We start from the raw sequence: 20,564 nt of genomic DNA, 5'->3' as shown, positions 1-20,564 counted from the left end.
CAGTATATAGAGCATTTACCGAAAAATTTAATATTTTTGTAGGGTTAACACATAGATTTTGAGAAAAATTCAAAAATATGAAAATATTTTTTTAATGTATAGTTGCATACTTCAGTAACATATGATGAAGGTCAAACAGGTTTGGAATTTTTGTCGTCTCCGTTTCTCAAGAAAATTACAATTTTATAGTGGTTAGTCCACCAATTTTTGGAGTATTACGAAGTTTTACTAAATTAATTGACAAAAAATTAAAACGATGCCCATGTACAATGAAAGAGAGTTTAATATACATTAATATAATTGTAGAATGTGTTTAGAAATTTTAAAACAACACTAAATATCATAAGCTTCAGTATATAGAGCATTTACCTAAAAATTCAATATTTTCGTAGGGGTACACATAGATTTTGAGAAAAAATAAAAAATATGAAAATACGGTTTTAATACATAGTTGCATCATTCACTAATATATGATGAAGATCAAAGAGATTTGGAACTTTTGTTGTCTCCGTTTCTCTAGAAAAAAAGAAGAGATTTTATAGTGGTTAGTCCACCAATTTAGGGAGTATTATGAAGTTTTACTAAATTAATTGACAAAAAATTAAAACGATTCCCAAGTACCATGAAAGAGAGTTTAATATACATTAGAACAAATGTAGAATGTGTTTAGAAATTTTAAAATAACACTAAAGATCATAGGCTTCAGTATATATAGAGCATTTACCGAAAAAATTATTATTTTCGTAGGGGTTAACACATAGATTTTGAGAAAAAATCAAAAATATGAAAATACTGTTTTAATGCGTAATTGCATCATTCACTAACATATGATGAAAGTCAAAAAGGTTTGGAAGTTTTATTGTCTCTCTCTAGAAAATAACGATTTTATTAGTCCACCAATTTAGGGAGTATTATGAAGTTTTACAAAATTAATTGACAAAAAATTAAAACGATGCTCATGTACCATGAAAGAGAGTTTAATATACATTAATTCAAATGTAAAATGTGTTTTGAAATTTTAAAACAACACTAAATATCATAGGCTTAAGTATATAAAACATTTACAGAAAACTTAATAATTTTGTAGGGTTAAACACATTGATTGAGAGAAAATTTCAAAAATATGAAAATATTGTTTTAATGCATAGTTGCATCTTTTACTAACATATGATGAAGGTCAAAGAGGTTTGAAACTTTTGTTGTCTCCGTTTTTCTAGAAAATAGCGATTTTATAGTGGTTTGTCCATCAATTTAGGGAGTATTATGAAGTTTTACTAAATTAATTGAAAAAAGTTTAAAATGGATCCCATGTACCATGAAATAGAGTTTAATATACATTAATACAAATGTAGAATGTGTTTAGAAATTTAAAACGACACTAAAGATCATAACCTTAAGTATATAGAACATTTACCGAAAAATTCAATAATTTCGTAGGGGTTAACACATAGATTTAGAGAAAATTTCAAAATATGAAAATACTGTTTAATGCATAGTTTCATCCTTCACTAACATATGATAATATGATGAAGGTCAAAGAGGTTTGGAACTTTTGTTGTCTCCGTTTCTCTAGAAAATAGCGAATTTATAGTGGTTAGTCCACCAATTTAGGGAGTATTATGAAGTTTTACTAAATTAAGTGACAAAAAAATTAAAACGATGTCCATGTACCATGAAAGAGAGTTTAATATACATTAATACAAATGAAGATAGTGGTTAGAAATTTTAAAACAATACTAAAGATCATAGGCTTCAGTATATAGAGCATTTACCGAAAAATTCAATATTTTTGTAGGGGTTAACACATAGATTTTGAGAAAAATTCAAAAATATGAGAATACGTTTTTAATGTATAGTTGCATCCTTCAGTAAAATATGATGAAGGTCAAAGAGGTTTGCAACTTTTGTCGTCTCCGTTTCTCAAGAAAATTACAATTTTATAGTGGTTAGTCCACCAATTTTGGGAGTATTACGAAGTTTTACTAAATTAATTGACAAAAAATTAAAACGATGCCCACGTACCATGAAAGAGAGTTTAATATACAATAATACAAATGTTAAATGTGTTTAGAAATTTTAAAACAACACTAAAGATCATAGGCTTCAGTATATAGAGCATTTACCGAAAAATTCGATATTTTCGTAGGGGTTACTAAATTAATTGACAAAAAAATTAAAATGATGCCCATGTACTATGAAAGAGAGTTTAATATACATTAATACAAATGTTAACTGTGTTTAGAAATTTTAAAAAAACACTAAAGATCATAGTGGTAAGTTGAGGTTACTTTAAATTTCAGTTTAGGTTAAACTAAACCATATAGTGGTAAGTTGAGGTTACTTTAAATTTCAGTTTAGACGGAATCCCGGGATCGACCCAGGACCTCAACAATTTATCTGTTTTTTATCATTTACCAAAGGGATGGCAAAACAGTAAATTTAACTCTTCTCACGCCACGTCTTCATCCTCTCCACTACGACATGTTTGTTTTGCTTTCTTGTTTTCTATCCTTTATTCATCCTTTTCTATGTCCGTAAATTCCAAGAAGAAGAATCAACACAACGATCTTCCCCATTTTGAATCATTATCGTGGCAAAGGTAATTGATTTTCATCTTCAATTTTGAATCAACAATCTAAATTGAATTGAATTTTTGTTTGGAACCTAATTGATTGACTTAAAATCTCAATCTGTTTCAGTTTCAGTTCCAATTCAACTTGAATCGATTTTAGCAAAAGTTAATTCAAGTACATTCTCTGTATTCTCTTTTGACTTTTTATATTCAATTTAGATCAAATTGAAATTTCTCTTTGCTTTTGTATATACACTCCAAAATCGAATTGAATTTTTGTATGGAACCTAATTGATTTATCTAAAATCTCAATTTGTTTCAGTTTGTTGGATGCATGTCGTTCATTTGATCTTTATTCACTTTCTTTCTTTCTTTTCTAGATTTTGTTTTTGTGCTCTGCATTTCTGATTCCTTTTCAGGAGTAACCAATGAAGAAGAATTTGAAGAAAAAAATAAAACTTTTGTCTATTTCCAAAGATTTTGAAGTAGAAGTATCTCTTCAAGAAGATGGGTTCAAAGGTTCTTGGTTTAGAGCTATCCTCGAGCAAAATCCGACGAGAGTGAGAGGAAAAAAAGCTTCAGGTTTGTTACAAAACTTTGTTCAACGAAGACGGTGTAAATCCTTGCAAGGAAACTATTGAACGATGTTTTATTCGCCCGGTCCCGCAAGAATATCTTAATTAGGGTGTCGTATTCAAGGAAGGGTCGGTGGTGGATTCTTATTTTAATAATGGTTGGTGGACTGGTCTTATCATAGTTGAAAGGCCAGATGGTAGTTTTTTGGTTTACTTTGATGATCCACAAGACATAATGAAATTCATCATAAGCCAACTGAGACCTCATGCTGATTGGATCGGCTCCGAATGGGTCAAAAGCAAAAACAAGATATTTTTTTCTTTGTATGTTTTAAGTTCTAAAATTTTGAATTGTTGAGGGTTTTAGATTATATATGATTGTTTTGGAATTGAAGGTATTGAACAAATCTTTAGAACAAGGAAGTTGGTGGAAATGACCCGTGAAATTAGTGAAAGTGAAAAGGAAAAAATTTGGGTCCGAGCATTAGTAATTACAGAGATTCACGGGGGTGACAGAAGAAATTTTTTGATCAAAAGATGTACAATCTCACAAAATTCGAGTGATGAAGCGAAAGGAAAACATTCAATAATTGATATTTGCAAAATCAGGCCATCTCCTCCTCAAGATTTTTGTGCAGAGTACAGTCTGAACGACTATGTTGAAGTGGTTGTTACACATGGGTGGCACAAAGGTCGAGTGACGGAAATTCTCCTTGAAAACAATTACAGAGTGTATTTCGCTGCCACAAAAGAGGATGCGATTTTTAATTATACTGAGATTATGCTGTCAATGGAGTGGCTAGGTGGTGGTAGTTGGATCAAAGCACATGAGGTATTTTCTCACACATAAGTTGTATTCATTTTTGGTGTAATTTAAAATCTTCCTACATCATTTTTTCAGAGAGAATTTGAAAATAATGCTGCCACACCAATCAGACCCGCTCAAGAGAGCCCTATTAACACACTTGTTTTAGAATCCAATGAAGATGATACGGTGAATGATGATGCCACCGAAATCAAATCCTCTCGAGAGAGCTACAGTAACACTTCTTTTTTAGAAGCCACTGAGACTGAAACACAAAACCATTAACCGTAGATGTAAGTTTTAAACTATCACCCCCTTGTGTGTTGTCATAGGCTTCTTTTTCTTATCGTTAAACTATATGTTTTTACTAATGAATGATGTGTAGGGAGTGGAGTTACCATTATCTCATGAATCAGATGATATGATGGATGATGTGGCCACTCCAATCATATACCCTCAAGAGATACCACGAGGTAAAATGTAAATTAGGATTTATAAAAGCCTATAAATAATTTATGAAGACTTACGAATCTATACATTATAATTTATAAAGTCCAATTAATAATTTATAAGAGCATATAAATAGTTTACAAGGGCTTCTAAATCTATATTAAAAATTTGACAATTATTTTGAAGGGCTTATGATGATTTATGAAGATTTATGAAATAAGTTATAAGGTAATATATAAAGGCCAATAAATAATTTAAAAAGATTTATAAATGTGTATAAAATGATTTACAAATTTTGCCAATAATTAATTTATAAAGACTTAGGAATCTATATATAATAATTTATAAAGCCCAATAAATAATTTATAAGAGCATATAAATACTTTACAAGATCTTGTAAATCTATAATAGTTTACAAACCCATTGTATTGTTTTCTAAACATTAAACCATATATATAACTGGGCCTTAAACATTGATAATCAAAATTGGACCTTAAAAATAAAACCGTCACAATTAAGGGTAAAAAGACGGGACCTTTCATCTTCTTCCTCCGTTTGCGTATGTTCCGATGCAAATCCACAACCGCATCTTTTGATCTGTTTTTATATTCCGCCGTTCTCCATTTCTTTGATTACAAAAACCTGCTTTTCACTTGTGGTTTTCAATTACCATCGATTTCTCTTAACTCCGGTAATGTTATTGGTTCTTCTTGGCGATTCTTCTTCTCGCTCTGCCTATAATAGATGTGTAATTGATATTAGTGTTATATTTGACTAATTTTGTCAGAGGTTGTGGCCTTTAGGTTTAGTATGTCGTAACTTGGAATAGAGTAGATTAGGGTTTTTTTTTGTCATTTGCGATATATTTCATTGCTAGTTCTTTCGTTATTGATGTGGTTCATCAATTTTAGATTGATTTATTATGATTTACAAGTGTTGATAAATAAAACTTTTATAAGTCATTATAAAACATATCTTTGACATTACCATTTTGAATTGTTTCAGGTGAAATGATGAATAAATCTGATGATAAGATTTTTTTGCCAAAAAGAATCTCTGAACCTGATACAAATGGAGGTGTATTGGATAGAATTAACAAGCGCTCCAACCTTAAGTTGGTTGGTACAGTTGAAAACGTTTTGGGCAGAGAATTCAAGAAGCTTGAAGATTCATTCTTGGCTCCGGTAATTAAGATGGGAAGGAGGCAGAAGCATATGGTGTTTTCAAGGCATTTGATTCATCCCTTACTCTTAAGGAGAATTGATATAGGCAAGAAGGGTTTGTGGTTTTCTTTTGGAGAACAACTAATGAGATTTTCTCTCAGAGAATTCCACTTGGCAAAGGGTCTGCCTTGTGTTGTTGACAAAGATGAAGAGGAAGTGGAAACTTCAACAACAAAAATCAAGAAGAATCAAACTTTAAACACCTTGCTTAATCTACTTGTGAAAAAGAGTACAGAGCTTACTGCTGATCAGAGATTAAGGTTGGGAGTTACAATCCTTGTGGAAGGGATATTAATGGCAAGCAATCCAGTGACAAGTATACTGTTGGGGTCAAAATCGGTCACGACGGAATCAATGTCTGAAAGTCCGTAAAAATCGGCATAAACGTTTTTACGAAAAACAAATCTTCGAAAAAGATTTATTTTTACGAAGAATCTTGCGGAGAAAATACATTCACGAAAAATCGGAGAAAAGCTCGAAAAATGTCGCACGGTCGCTACGAAGCAACCGAGTTCGAGCCAAGCTCGGTCGCTACATAACGACCGAGCGTCCATCCCGCTCGGTCGCTACGTAACGACCGAGCGTCCATCCCGCTCGGTCGCTACGTAGCGACCGAGCGTCCGTCTCGCTCGGTCGCTACGTAGCGACCGAACTCGAGCCAAGCTCGGTCGCTACGTTGCGACCGAGCGTCCATCTCGCTCGGTCGCTATGTAGCGACCGAGCTCAAGCCAAGCTAGGTCGCTACGTAGCGACCGAGCGTGCGTTCCGTTCGGTCGCTACGTAGCGACCGAGCTCTTCCAAAACATCGATACGACACGAATCCATGCATTCTCGTCTACGCTTCGATGTTGTCTCCCGAAGACCGTAGCGAACCCATTTCATGTTTTCCGCCATTTGAAGTCATCAATCAAACTTTACAATAAAAACCGCGGAAAGTTCGTTTTTATCGAAAGAAGTCGTAATAAACGCTTCAAGTCGAAAGACGGCCCAAAGGGACCTAAGACATGACTCGAAGCCCACCTTACGATTTCTTAACCAGCAGCCCGTAAACGGTGGGACGGTTTATGCTTGGTTCGCAAGGAAAGATAAATGTTAAGTTTCTGCAGATAAATACGAAATTTTGAAGATAATTACGAAGATCGGGAAAAATGGAATATCTCCATTTTTAGGCTATGACGGCTTAAGGGCAGAAGGGAAAAATCGTAAACCGACCTAGGAGCGAGTATATAAGGAGTCCTAGGCGAGAGACATGGAGGAGAGACTTTTTTTGGAGCAAACTTAGCACTTAGAGCGATTTAGGCATATTTTTGTTTTTGTTATTTCGAGCTGCAACTCAATTAGGTTTAGCCGTCTTAGGGTTGCTAGAACTAGGAATCTCGCCGACAGCTCTCGAGCCCAGGCTTATACCTTGTTGTAACGCTCAAACACGGATTCGGAATAAGATTATTTTGCTCTCTTTTTACGATTTTTGTACTTTGTCGTTGATATCTCGTGTTCTGATTGCCTAGCGTGTGGTACTAACAGATCTCCGGGACCTCTGGGAAATTAGGGTTTTCCTAGTTTCCTAATTTAAACGGAAATCGACAGTGTGAATTTCGGTTCCCACATTTACCAGAAGAGCGTCTGCTTAGATCTAGAAATTTCAAAGAGTTTTGCAAGTATCCCCGGGGAAATTTGGCCTTTGATTATTTACGAAAAGAAGTGGAGAGCTTTACCTATACAAAGTTGACGGAGAAAGATCAATATGCGATTTGTGGCTTTATATATCCACTTCAGCTATGGATGTTATCTTCTGTGAATCAACTAGGCACATTCGTTGGTATTAGGAATGATGAAATTCAGTTTCCCTTGTGCTTGCATTGGATAGAAACCAAATCGCTTACTATTGAAGAGGTAACCTTTTATAATGTTTTATAAAACTGTTTTAATCTTTGCATTCTTCTTTTATTGATTGTTTGATCATATGCAAACATTTGTCAGGTTGATGTCAAATGTATCCTTGGAGATCCCGAATTGCATAGCGACTTGGTTGAAGATGTTGACTGTGAATTTGGAAGAGTTGTTGATCTTGTCAAAAGAGGATATCGTTTGAAGAGACAAGATTGGCTCAATAGAAGTGTCGACATTGCCGTTGCTGAAGCTGAAGTGGACGAAAATAATTCTGCTCCTGGGATTGATGTAACTGATCAAGAAAAGATTGAATTCCTCACTAAGAAGGTAGTGTCTCTTGAAGAAAAACTGAAGTACCTTGAAGGTCTTTTGAACATTCGTGGAGAAACAGTGAATGTAAACTATTTTCTATATTTGTTTCGTGTTGTAAATGAAAAGAAAGATTCATATGCTTCTAAATTGTAACGGGAAACTGAGAAGTCAAAAGAAACTGAAGCCGCCACAAAAACCAAGGTTTGTTATCTATAACGTCTCCATATTCTTAATACAATGTGTGTGTTCTCACATATAATTTTCCAGGTAAATGGACAGAATGCCGATTATGAACTTGATGAAACAAAAGTTTTACAAGATTATATAGATGCCAAAAGATAGGAAATTGCTAAGGTTATTGTGTTTTTGATATTTTATAAGGCTGTTATTAAATTCGATATTGCTAAGCTAATTTTTTTGTCTTGTAATATTAAAATCATAGGCTTCAGTATATAGAGCATTTACCGAAAAATTCAATATTTTCGTAGGGGTAATATTAAAATCATAGGCTGTTTTAATGCATAGTTGCATCTTTCAGTAACATACGATGAAGGTCAAAGAGGTTTGGAACTTTTGTTGTCTCCGTTTCTCTAGAAAGTAGCGATTTTATAGTGGTTAGTCCACCAATGCCCATGTATCATGAAAAAGAGTTTAATATACATTAATACAAATTTAGAATGTGTTTAAAATTTTTAAAACAACACCAAAGATCATAGGCTTCAGTATATAGAGCATTTACGGAAAATTCAATATTTTTGTAGGGGGTTATAACACATAAATTTTGAGAAAAATTCAAAAAAATCAAAATACTGTTTTAATGCATAGTTGCATCCTTCACTAATATATGATGAAGGTAAAAGAGGTTTGGAACTTTTGTTGTCTCCGTTTCTCTAGAAAAAAAGAGATTTTATAGTGGTTAGTCCACCAATTTAGGGAGTAATATGAAGTTTTACTAAATTAATTGACAAAAAAATTAAAACGATGTCCATGTACATTGAAAGAGAGTTTAATATACATTAATACAAATGTAGAATGTGTTCAGAAATTTTAAAACAACACTAAAGATCATAGACTTCAGTATATAGAGCATTTACCGAAAAATTCAATATTTTCGTAGTTAACACATAGATTTTGAGAAAATTTCAAAAATATAAAAATACTGTTTAATGCATAGTTTCATCCTTCACTAACATATGATGAAGGTCAAAAAGGTTTGAAACTTTTGTTGCCTCTGTTTCTCTAGAAAATAGTAATTTTATAGTGGTTAGTCCACCAATTTAGAAAGTATTATGAAGTTTTACTAAATTAATTGACAAAAAATTAAAACGATGCCCATGTATTATGTAAGAGAGTTTAATATACATTAACACAAATTTAGAATGTGTTTAGAAATTTTAAAACAACACAAAATATTATAGGCTTCAGTATATAGAGCATTTACCGAAAAATTCAATATTTTCGTAGGGGATAGTTAACACATAGATTTTGAGAAAAAATCAAAAATATGAAAATACTGTTTTAATGCATAGTTGCATCATTCACTAACATATGATGAAGGTCAAAGAGATTTGGAACTTTTGTTGTCTCCATTTCCCTAGAAAAAAAGAGATTTTATAGTGGTTGTCCACCAATTTAGGGAGTATTACGAAGATTTCCTAAGTCAATTGACAAAAAATTAAAAATATGGCCATGTATCTTGAAACATAGTTTAATATATATTAATAGAAATGTAAAACGTGTTTAGAATTTAAAAAAAAAACACTAAAGATAATAGGCTTCAATAAATACAACATTTACCGAAAAATTCATTATTTTCGTAGGGGTTAACACATAGATTTTGAGAAAAAATCAAAAATATGAAAATACTGGTTTAGCGTAGTTGGCATCATTCACTAACATATGATGAAGGTCAAAGAGGTTTGGAAGTTTTATTGTCTCTCTCTAGAAAATAACGACTTTATTAGTCCACCAATTTAGGGAGTATTATGAAGTTTTACTAAATTAATTAACAAAAAAGTAAAATGATGCCCATGTACCATGAAAGAGAGTTTAATATACGTAAATATAAATGTAGAATGTGTTTAGAAATTTTAAAACAACACCAAAGAACATAGGCTTAAGTATATCGAACATTTAGCGAAAAACTCAATAATTTCGTAGGAGTTGTTAACACATTGATTTAGAGAAAAATTCAAAAATATGAAAATACTGTTTTAATGCATAGTTGCATCTTTTTCTAACATATGATGAAGGTCAAAAAGGTTTGAAACTTTTTTTGTCTCCGTTTCTCTAGAAAATAGCGATTTTATAGTGGTTTGTCCATCAATTTAGGCAGTATTATGAAGTTTTACTAAATTAATTGAAAAAAGATTAAAACGATGCCCATGTACCATGAAAGAGAGTTTAATATACATTAATATAAATGTTGAATGTGTTTATAAATTTTAAAACGACACTAAAGATCATAACCTTAAGTATATAGAACATTTACCGAAAAATTCAATAATTTTGTAGGGGTTAACACATAGATTTAGAGAAATTTTCAAAATATGAAAATATTTTTTAATGCATAGTTTCATCCTTCACTAATATATGATGAAGGTCAAATAGGTTTGGAACTTTTGTTGTCTCCGTGTCTCTAGAAAATAGCGATTTTATAATGGTTAGTCCACCAATTTAGGGAGTATTATGAAGTTTTACTAAATTAAGTGACAAAAAAATTAAAACGATGTCCATGTACCATGAAAGAGAGTTTAATATACATTAATAAAAATGAAGATAGTGGTTAGAAATTTTAAAACAATATTAAAGATCATAGGCTTCAGTATATAGAGCATTTACCGAAAAATTCAATATTTTTGTAGGGGTTAGTTAACACATAGATTTTGAGAAAAATTCAAAAATATGAAAATACTTTTTTAATGTATAGTTGCATCCTTCAGTAACATATGATGAAGCTCAAAGAGGTTTGGAACTTTTGTCGTCTCCGTTTCTCAAGAAAATTACAATTTTATAGTGGTTAGTCCACCAATTTTGGGAGTATTACGAAGTTTTACTAAATTAATTGACAAAAAATTAAAACGATGCCCTCGTACCATGAAAGAGAATTTAATATACAATAACACAAATGTTAAATGTGTTTAGAAATTTTAAAACAACAATAAAGATCATAGGCTTCAGTATATAGAGCATTTACCGAAAAATTCGATATTTTCGTAGGGGTTACTAAATTAATTGACAAAAAAATTAAAACAATGCCCATGTACTATGAAATAGAGTTTAATATACATTAATACACATGTTAAATGTGCTTAGAAATTTTAAAACAACACTAAAGATCATAGGCTTTAGTATATAGAGCATTTACCAAAAAATTCGATATTTTCGTAGGGGTTACTAAATTAATTGACAAAAAAAATTAAAACGATGTCCATGTACCAAGCAAGAGAGTTTAATATACATTAATACAAATGTATAATATGTTTAGAATTTTTAAAACAGCACTAAAGATCATAGGCTTAAGCATATATAACATTTACCGAAAAACTCAATAATTTCGGGGGGGGGGGGGGGGGGTAATACATATATTTAGAGAAAAATTCAAAAAATATGAAAATACTGTTTTAATGCATAGTTGCATCCTTTACAGACATATGATGAAGGTCAAAGAGGTTTGGACCTTTTGTTGTCTCCGTTTCTCTAGAAAATAGCGATTTTATAGTGGGTAGTTCACCAATTTATGGAGTATTATGAAATTTTACTAAATTAATTGACGAAAAATTAAAACGATGCCCATGTACCATGAAAGAGAGTTTAATATACATTAATATAAATGTAGAATGTGTTTAGAAATTTTAAAACAACACTAAAGATCATAGGCTTCAGTATATAGAGCATTTACCAAAAAAATCTATATTTCCGTGGAGGTTAACACATAGATTTTGAGAAAAACTTTAAAATATGAAAATTATGTTTTAATGCATATTTGCATCCTTCACTAACATATGATGAAGTTCAAAGAGGTTTGGAACCATTGTTTTCTCCGTTTTTCTAGAGAATAGCAATTTTATAGTGGTTAGTCCACCAATTTAGGGAGTATTATGAAGTTTTACTAAATTAATTGACAAAAAATTAAAATGATGCCTTTTACCATGAAAGAGAGTTTAATATACATTAATAGAAATTTAGAATGTGTTTAGAAATTTTAAAACAACACTAAAGATCATAGGCTTCAGTATATAGAGCATTTACCGAAAAAATCAATATTTTCGTAGGGGGTTAGGTTAACACATAGATTTTGGGAAAAAAAATCAAAAATATGAAAATACTGTTTTAATGCATAGTTGCATCATACACTAACATATGATAAAGGACAAAGAGATTTGGAACTTTTTTGTCTCCGTTTCTCTAGAAAATAACTATTTTATAGTTGTTAGTCCACCAATTTAGGGAGTATTATGAAGTTTTACTAAATTAATTGACAAAAAATTAAAACAATGTCCATGTACCGTGAATGAGAGTTTAATATATATTAATACAAATGTAGAATGTGTTTAGAAATTTTAAAACAACACTAAAGATCATAGGCTTAAGTATATAGAACATTTACCGAAAAACTCAATAATTTCGTAGGGCTTAACACATAGATTTAGAGCAAATTTCAATGTGCATATTTGCATCATTCACTAACATATGATGAAGGTCAAAGAGGTTTGGAACTTTTTCTGTCTGCGTTTCTCTAGAGAATAGCAATTTTATAATGGTTTTTCCACCAATTTAGGGAGTATTATGAAGTTTTACTAAATTAATTGACAAAAAATTAAAACAATGCCAATGTATCTTGAAAGAGAGTTTAATCTACATTAATACAAATTTAGATTGTGTTTAGAAATTTTAAAACAACACTAAAGATCATAGGCTTCAGTATATAGAGAATTTACCGAAAAATTCTATATTTCCGTAGGGGTTTACATAGATTTTGAGAAAAATTTTAAAATATGAAAATTATGTTTTAATGCATAGTTCCATCATTCACTAACATATGATGACGGTCAAAAAGGTTTGGAACCATTGTTTTCTCCGGTTTTCTAGAGAATAGCAATTTTATAGTGGTTTGTCCACTAATTTAGGGAGTATTATGAAGTTTTACTAAATTAATTGACAAAAAATTAAAACAATGCCCATGTACAATGAAATAGAGCTTAATATACTTTAATAGAATTGTAGAATGTGTTTAGAAATTTTAAAACAACACTAAAGATCATAGGCTTCAGTATATAGAGCATTTACCTAAAAATTCAATATTTTCGTAGGGGTACACATAGATTTTGAAAAAAAATCAAAATATGAAAATACTGTTTTAAAACATAGTTGCATCATTCACTAAAATATGATGAAGATCAAAGAGATTTGTAACTTTTTTCGTCTCCGTTTCTCTAGAAAAAAAAAGGAGATTTTATAGTGGTAGTCCACCAATTTAGGGATTATTATGAAGTTTTACTAAATTAATTGACAAAAAATTAAAACGATGTCCATGTATCATGAAAGAAAGTTTAATATACATTAATACAAATATAGAATGTGTTTAGAAATTTTAAAACAACACTAAAGATCATAGGCTTAAGTATATAGAACATTTACCGAAAAACTCAATAATTTCGTAGGGGGTTAACTCATAGATTTAGAAAAAATTTCAAAAATATTAAAATACTATTTTAATGCATAGTTGCATCATTCACTAACATATGATGAAGGTCAAAGAGGTTTGGAACCTTTATTGTCTCCGTTTTTCTAGAGAATAGCGATTTTATAGTAGTTAGTCCACCAATTTAGGAGGTATTATGAAGTTTTACTAAATTAATTGACAAAATGTTAAAATGATGCTATGTACCATGAAAGAGAGTTTAATATACATTAATACCAATGTAGAAAGTGTTTAGAAATTTTAAAAAAAAAACACTAAAGATCATAGGCTTCAGTATATAGAGCATTTACCGAAAAATTCATTATTTTCGTAGGGGTTAACACATAGATTTTGAGAAAAAATAAAAATGTGAAAATATTGTTTTAATGCATAGTTGCATCATTCAGTAATATATGATGAAGGTCAAAGAGATTTGGAACTTTTGTTGTCGCCGTGTCTCTAGAAAAAAAGAGATTTTATAGTGGTTAGTCCACCAATTTAGGGAGTATTATGAAGTTTTACTAAATTAATTGACAAAAAAGTAAATGATGCCCATGTACCATGAAAGAGAGTTTAATATACGTAAATATAAATGTAGAATGTGTTTAGAAATTTTAAAACAACGCCAAAGAACATAGGCTTAAGTATATCGAATATTTACCGAAAAACTCAATAATTTCGTAGGGGTTGTTAACACATTGATTTAGAGAAAAATTCAAAAATATGAAAATACTGTTTTAATGCATAGTTGCATCCTTCACTAACATATGATGAATGTGAAAGAGGTTTGGAACTTTTTATGTCTCCGTTTCCGTAGAAAATAACGATTTTATAGTGGTTAGTCCTCCTATTTAGGGAGTATTATGAAGTTTTACTAAATTATTTGACAAAAAATTAAAACGATGCTCATGTACTATGAAAGAGAGTTTAATATACATTAATACAAATGAAGAGTGTGTTTAGAAAATTTAAAACGATATTAAAGATCATAGGCTTATGTATATAGAACATTTACCGAAAAACTCAATAATTTCGTAGGGGTTAACACATTGATTTAGAGCAAATTTCAATATGCATAGTTGCATTATTCACTAACATATGATGAAGGTCAAAGAGGTTTGGAACTTTTTATGTTTGCGTTTCTCTAGAGAATAGCAATTTTATATTGGTTAGTCCACCAATTTAGGGAGTATTATGAAGTTTTACTAAATTAATTGACAAAAAATTAAAACGATGCCAATGTATCTTGAAAGAGAGTTTAATATACATTAATAAAAATTTAGATTGTGTTTAGAAATTTTAAAACAGCACTAAAGATCATAGGCTTCAGTATATAGAGAATTTACCGAAAAATTCTATATTTCCGTAGGGGTTAATACTTAAATTTTGAGAAAATTTTTAAAATATGAAAATTATGTTTTAATGCATAGTTTCATCCTTCACTAACATATGATGACGGTCAAAGAGGTTTGGAACCGTTGTTTTCTCCGGTTTTCTAGAGAATAGCAATTTTATAGTGGTTTGTCCACCAATTTAGGGAGTATTATGAAGTTTTACTAAATTAATTGACAAAAAATTAAAACGATGCCCATGTACAATGAAATAGAGCTTAATATACATTAATAGAATTGTAGAATGTGTTTAGAAATTTTAAAACAACACTAAAGATCATAGGCTTCAGTATATAGAGCATTTACCTAAAAATTCAATATTTTCGTCGGGGTACACATAGATTTTGAGAAAAAATCAAAAATATGAAAATACTGTTTTAATACATAGTTGCATCATTCACTAACATATGATAAAGATCTAAGAGATTTGGAACTTTTGTTGACCCCGTTTCTCTAGAAAAAAAAGAAGAGATTTTATAGTGGTTAGTCCACCAATTTAGGGAGTATTATGAAGTTTTACTAAATTAATTGACAAAAAATTAAAACGATGCCAATGTATCTTGAAAGAGAGTTTAATATACATTAATACAAATTTAGATTGTGTTTAGAAATTTTAAAACAACACTAAAATAGGCTTCAGTATATAGAGAATTTACCGAAAAATTCTATATTTCCGTAGGGGTTAATACATAGATTTTGAGAAAATTTTTAAAATATGAAAATTATGTTTTAATGCATAGTTGCATCCTTCACTAACATATGATGACGGTCAAAGAGGTTTGGAACCGTTGTTTTCTCCGGTTTTCTATAGAATAGCAATTTTATAATGGTTTGTCCACCAATTTAGGGAGTATTATGAAGTTTTACTAAATTAATCGACAAAAAATTAAAACGATGCCCATGTACAATGAAAGAGAGTTTAATATACATTAATAGAATTGTAGAATGTGTTTAGAAATTTTAAAACAACACTAAAGATCATAGACTTCAGTATATAGAGCATTTACCTAAAAATTCAATATTTTCGTAGGGGTACACATAGATTTTGAGAAAAAATCAAAAATATGAAAATACTGTTTTAATACATAGTTGCATCATTCACTAACATATGATAAAGATCTAAGAGATTTGGAACTTTTGTTGACCCCGTTTCTCTAGAAAAAAAAGAAGAGATTTTATAGTGGTTAGTCCACCAATTTAGGGAGTATTATGAAGTTTTAGTAAATTAATTGACAAAAAATTAAAACGATTCCCACATACCATGAAAGAGAGTTTAATATACATTAGAACAAATGTAGAATGTGCTTAGAAATTTTAAAATAACAGTAAAGATCATAGGCTTCAGTATATAAAGAGCATTTACCGAAAAATTCATTATTTTCGTAGGGGTTAACACATATATTTTGAGAAAAAATCAAAAATATGAAAATATTGTTTTAATGGATAGTTGCATCATTCACTAAAATATGATGAATGTGGTCAAAGAGATTTGGAAATTTTGTTGTCTCCGTTTTTCTAGAAAAAAGAGAAGAGATTTTATAGTGGTTATTCCACCAATTTAGGGAGTTTTATGAAGTTTTACTAAATTAATTGACAAAAAATTAAAGCGATTCCCATGTACCATGAAAGAGAGTTTAATATACATTAGAACAAATGTAGAATGTGTTTAAAAATTTTAAAACAACACTAAAGATCACAGACTTCAGTATATATAGAGCATTTACCGAAAAATTCATTATTTTCGTAGGGGTTAACACATAGATTGTGAGAAAAATCAAAAATATGAAAATATTGTTTTAATGGATAGTTGCATAATTCACTAACATATAATGAAGGTCAAAGAGATTTGGAACTTTTGTAGTCTCCGTTTCTCTAGAAAAAAAAGAGATTTTATAGTGGTAGTCCACCAATTTAGGGAGTATTATGAAGTTTTACTAAATTAATTGACAAAAAATTAAAACGATGCCAATGTATCTTGAAAGAGAGTTTAATATACATTAATACAAATTTAGATTGTGTTTAGAAATTTTAAAACAACACTAAAATAGGCTTCAGTATATAGAGAATTTACCGAAAAATTCTATATTTCCGTAGGGGTTAATACATAGATTTTGAGAAAAATTTTAAAATATGAAAATTATGTTTAAATGCATAGTTGCATCCTTCACTAACATATGATGACGGTCAAAGAGGTTTGGAACCGTTGTTTTCTCCGGTTTTCTAGAGAATAGCAATTTTATAGTGGTTAGTCCACCAATTTAGGAGGTATTATGAAGTTTTACTAAATTAATTGACAAAATATTAAAATGATGTTATGTACCATGAAATAGAGTTTAATATACATTAATATCAATGTAGAAAGTGTTTAGAAATTTTTAAAAAAAAAAACACTAAAGATCATAGGCTTCAGTATATAGAGCATTTACCGAAAAATTCATTATTTTCGTAGGGGTTAACACATAGATTTTGAGAAAAAATAAAAAATATAAAAATACTGTTTTAATGCATAGTTGCATCATTCAGTAATATATGATGAAGGTCAAAGAGATTTGGAACTTTTGTTGTCGCCGTTTCTCTAGTAAAAAAGAGATTTTATAGTGGTTAGTCCACCAATTTAGGGAGTATTATGAAGTTTTACTAAATTAATTAACAAAAAAAGTAAAATGATGCCCATGTACCATGAAAGAGAGTTTAATATACGTAAATATAAATGTAGAATGTTTTTAGAAATTTTAAAACAACACCAAAGAACATAGGCTTAAGTATATCGAACATTTACCGAAAAACTCAATAATTTCGTAGGGGTTGTTAACACATTGATTTAGAGAAAAATTCAAAAATATGAAAATACTGTTTTAATGCATAGTTGCGTCATTCACTAACATATGATGAATGTCAAAGAGGTTTGTAACTTTTTTTGTCTCCGTTTCCGTAGAAAATAACGATTTTATAGTGGTTAGTCCTCCAATTTAGGGAGTATTATGAAGTTTTACTAAATTATTTGACAAAAAATTAAAACGATGCTCATGTACCATGAAAGAGAGTTTAATATACATTAAAATAAGTGTAGAATGTGTTTAGAAATTTTAAAACAACACTAAAGATCATAGGCTTAAGTATATAGAACATTTACCGAAAAACTCAATAATTTCGTAGGGGTTAAACACATAGATTTAAAGAAAATTTCAAAAATATGAAATTACTGTTTTAATAAAACACATAGTTGCATCATTCACTAACATATGATGAAGGTCAAAGAGGTTTGAAACTTTTGTTGTCTCCGTTTCTCTAGAAAATAGCGATTATATAGTGGTTAGTCACTGATATCATTCAAATTACCCTAAGGAGTGATTTATACTCTCTCAAATAAGAGGTCGAGTTGTAGTACTTATGGATCGAATTCACAGGGAGCTAGGGAACCAATTAGATCTAAACAGTTTATGATTAAGCTAGACTAATAGTTTATAAAGCAGTAAATAATTAATGCAAAGCAATTGATAAAGCAGTAAACAAGTTGAACAAGACAATTGTTCAGCTTGGCAAGGAGTTGTTTGATGGAATGATGGTTGATAGATCTAGGGTTTCTATTCAGGAGATCAGGATTATAATCCTACAGATGCCTAATGAGTTACATGCATGATAATGTAAAGCTCAACTACTTGATCAACAAGTCAATCAGCTCTCGCATGTTTTGACTTGTCTATTAACTAGATCTAATGATCTCAACTATCGTATGTCGATCAATAGAAAGTGTCGATCGATAATCCTATAGGGATATCGATCGATACACCTTTCGCTCCGTCGATCGATTATGCAATAATGATATCGATCGACGCGCTTCTAGTTAAGCTTTATGCGCGGGTCGAATGGTAGCTTGCTAAGCTCACTAGATCAGCTCTCGCCTTACTCATAGCAAGAAACATTAGCTCAGTTAGAATGTTTTCAGGATGAGAATGAAACTCTCGCTTTTATCAATCAATCCTAGGGCAAGTTTTAGGTAGCTAATCTAGAAATAGGCATTAATGAACAATCCTAATGATGATTATCACAACTCAGCAATCTATGGTTGGGGCTGATCCCTCATCCTATCTGAACCCTAAACCTAACAGGTGGATCTATTCAGACATGAAGTTTGTCACAAAAATCCTAGATGAATAGATGAAAAGCATAAATAATATAAAACCAAAACAATGGAGTTCCAGGAGGACTCTGAAGTAGTTCCTCCTTTCTCTCTAAACTAATAACAATGAATTAAAGAAAAGCTTAGATAGATGTAGCCGTCAAAAATGGCTTATAAATAACATAAATAGGGTTTCTGGTCGTCCAAGGGTATTCTGTTAATTTGGGGTTGCTTCTGGGCTTCATTCGGTCATAAAATATGCTCGGCCCGCATTCTGGCATCCATATCGATCGATGTCAAGAGTTCTGCATTGATCGACATACGTTCCTTTTCTCGACAGCTTCCTCTCGCGAGGCAGACTGACCACTCCTCAGTAAAACGGGCATAACTTCTGCTACATGATGCTGATTGACCTCAAACCGGTGGCATTGGAAAGCTAACTAAAAGCTCTATCTTGTGACAATATATGGGCTCCATCTAACGGTGGGGAGATCTCCATCCATAGCTAAACATCTGACACGTATGTGCAGTTCTGCACCTCTAAAGACTCCAAAATCACCATATTTCTCCAGAACGTACCTGAACCTGTAAATGTTCTAAATAGACTCTATATAGTAGTAAATATATATTAAAATACTTATAGACCATGGCTAAAAGTGGGTAAAATACATGGTCTATCAGTCACCAATTTATAGAGTATTATGAAGTTTTACTAAATTAATTGACAAAAAATTAAAACAATGTCCATGTACCATGAAAGAGAGTTTAATATACATTAATACAAATGAAGAATCTGTTCAGAAATTTTAAAACAACACTAAAGATCATATGCTTCAGTATATAGAGCATTTACCGAAAAATTCTATATTTCCGTAGGGGATAAACAACGTGTACAAATGTGATGTATTAGTAGTGGGTAAATTATAAGATTCCCCAAAAAAAAAATTACACTAAAAGTTAGTAGAGAAGCGTCTCTTTTCTCTCAAGAAACCACATCAGCCATACTTCAACATCTACCATTCCAACTTACCGAGCTGTCGACCGTTGTTGGGCTGCTAAACCAAGCAGAACTTGCGAGAGAGGATCTTTCTCCTTGATTGAAGTGAATAAACATCAGAAAACGTCGTCTAACTAGAATGGAACCCTATATATGAATTGATTTGCTTCCCTAACTTGAGTTGGGTTATTTGTATGTTTGTTTTTTTACCTTTTTCTTTAATATCATAGTCACTTGGAAGTCTCAAAACTAAGGAAGCAAATCGATTTCCTGGTTATTGATTCTTCTTCTATCTATCATGTTATGTGTGGCACTGTCTTTATAATTACGTACTACTATTGTAATTTGCTTTAGAAAAGAGCTGATTTGGAATGTTATCAAGTTATAGACCTATTTATCAAACGACATTATTTACAAGCTACACAAGCTAGATTCCTCAAGTGGATGATGACCTCGAGATGAAGCTAAACGGCGTGAACGATGTCAAAGCCAACGGCGAGGTCAAAGAGAGGAAGAAGCTGCACTGTGAACTGAACTTAATTACCC

At 31.0% G+C, this 20,564-nt stretch overlaps 1 protein-coding gene across 1 annotated transcript; it reads left to right on the top strand.

Moving 5' to 3' along the window:
* Positions 1-2,154: 2,154 nt before the first annotated feature.
* LOC125587948 lies at positions 2,155-6,014 on the top strand. Its single transcript, XM_048759380.1, has one exon. It carries the CDS (start codon positions 5,413-5,415, stop codon positions 5,995-5,997), a length of 585 nt encoding a protein of 194 aa, XP_048615337.1. The 5' UTR covers positions 2,155-5,412; the 3' UTR covers positions 5,998-6,014.
* The last annotated feature ends 14,550 nt before the right edge of the window (positions 6,015-20,564 follow it).

This window comes from Brassica napus, chromosome C5 (assembly GCF_020379485.1).
Source record: "Brassica napus cultivar Da-Ae chromosome C5, Da-Ae, whole genome shotgun sequence".
Taxonomy (NCBI): Eukaryota; Viridiplantae; Streptophyta; class Magnoliopsida; order Brassicales; family Brassicaceae; genus Brassica; species Brassica napus.
The sequence above is the reverse complement of the archived record's forward strand: the minus strand, read 5'-3'. Positions and strand labels throughout refer to the sequence as shown.

Bases quoted from the DNA above. Each gene is read 5' to 3' on its own strand.
- LOC125587948 (XM_048759380.1), top strand. From the start codon at position 5,413: ATGATGAATAAATCTGATGATAAGATTTTTTTGCCAAAAAGAATCTCT.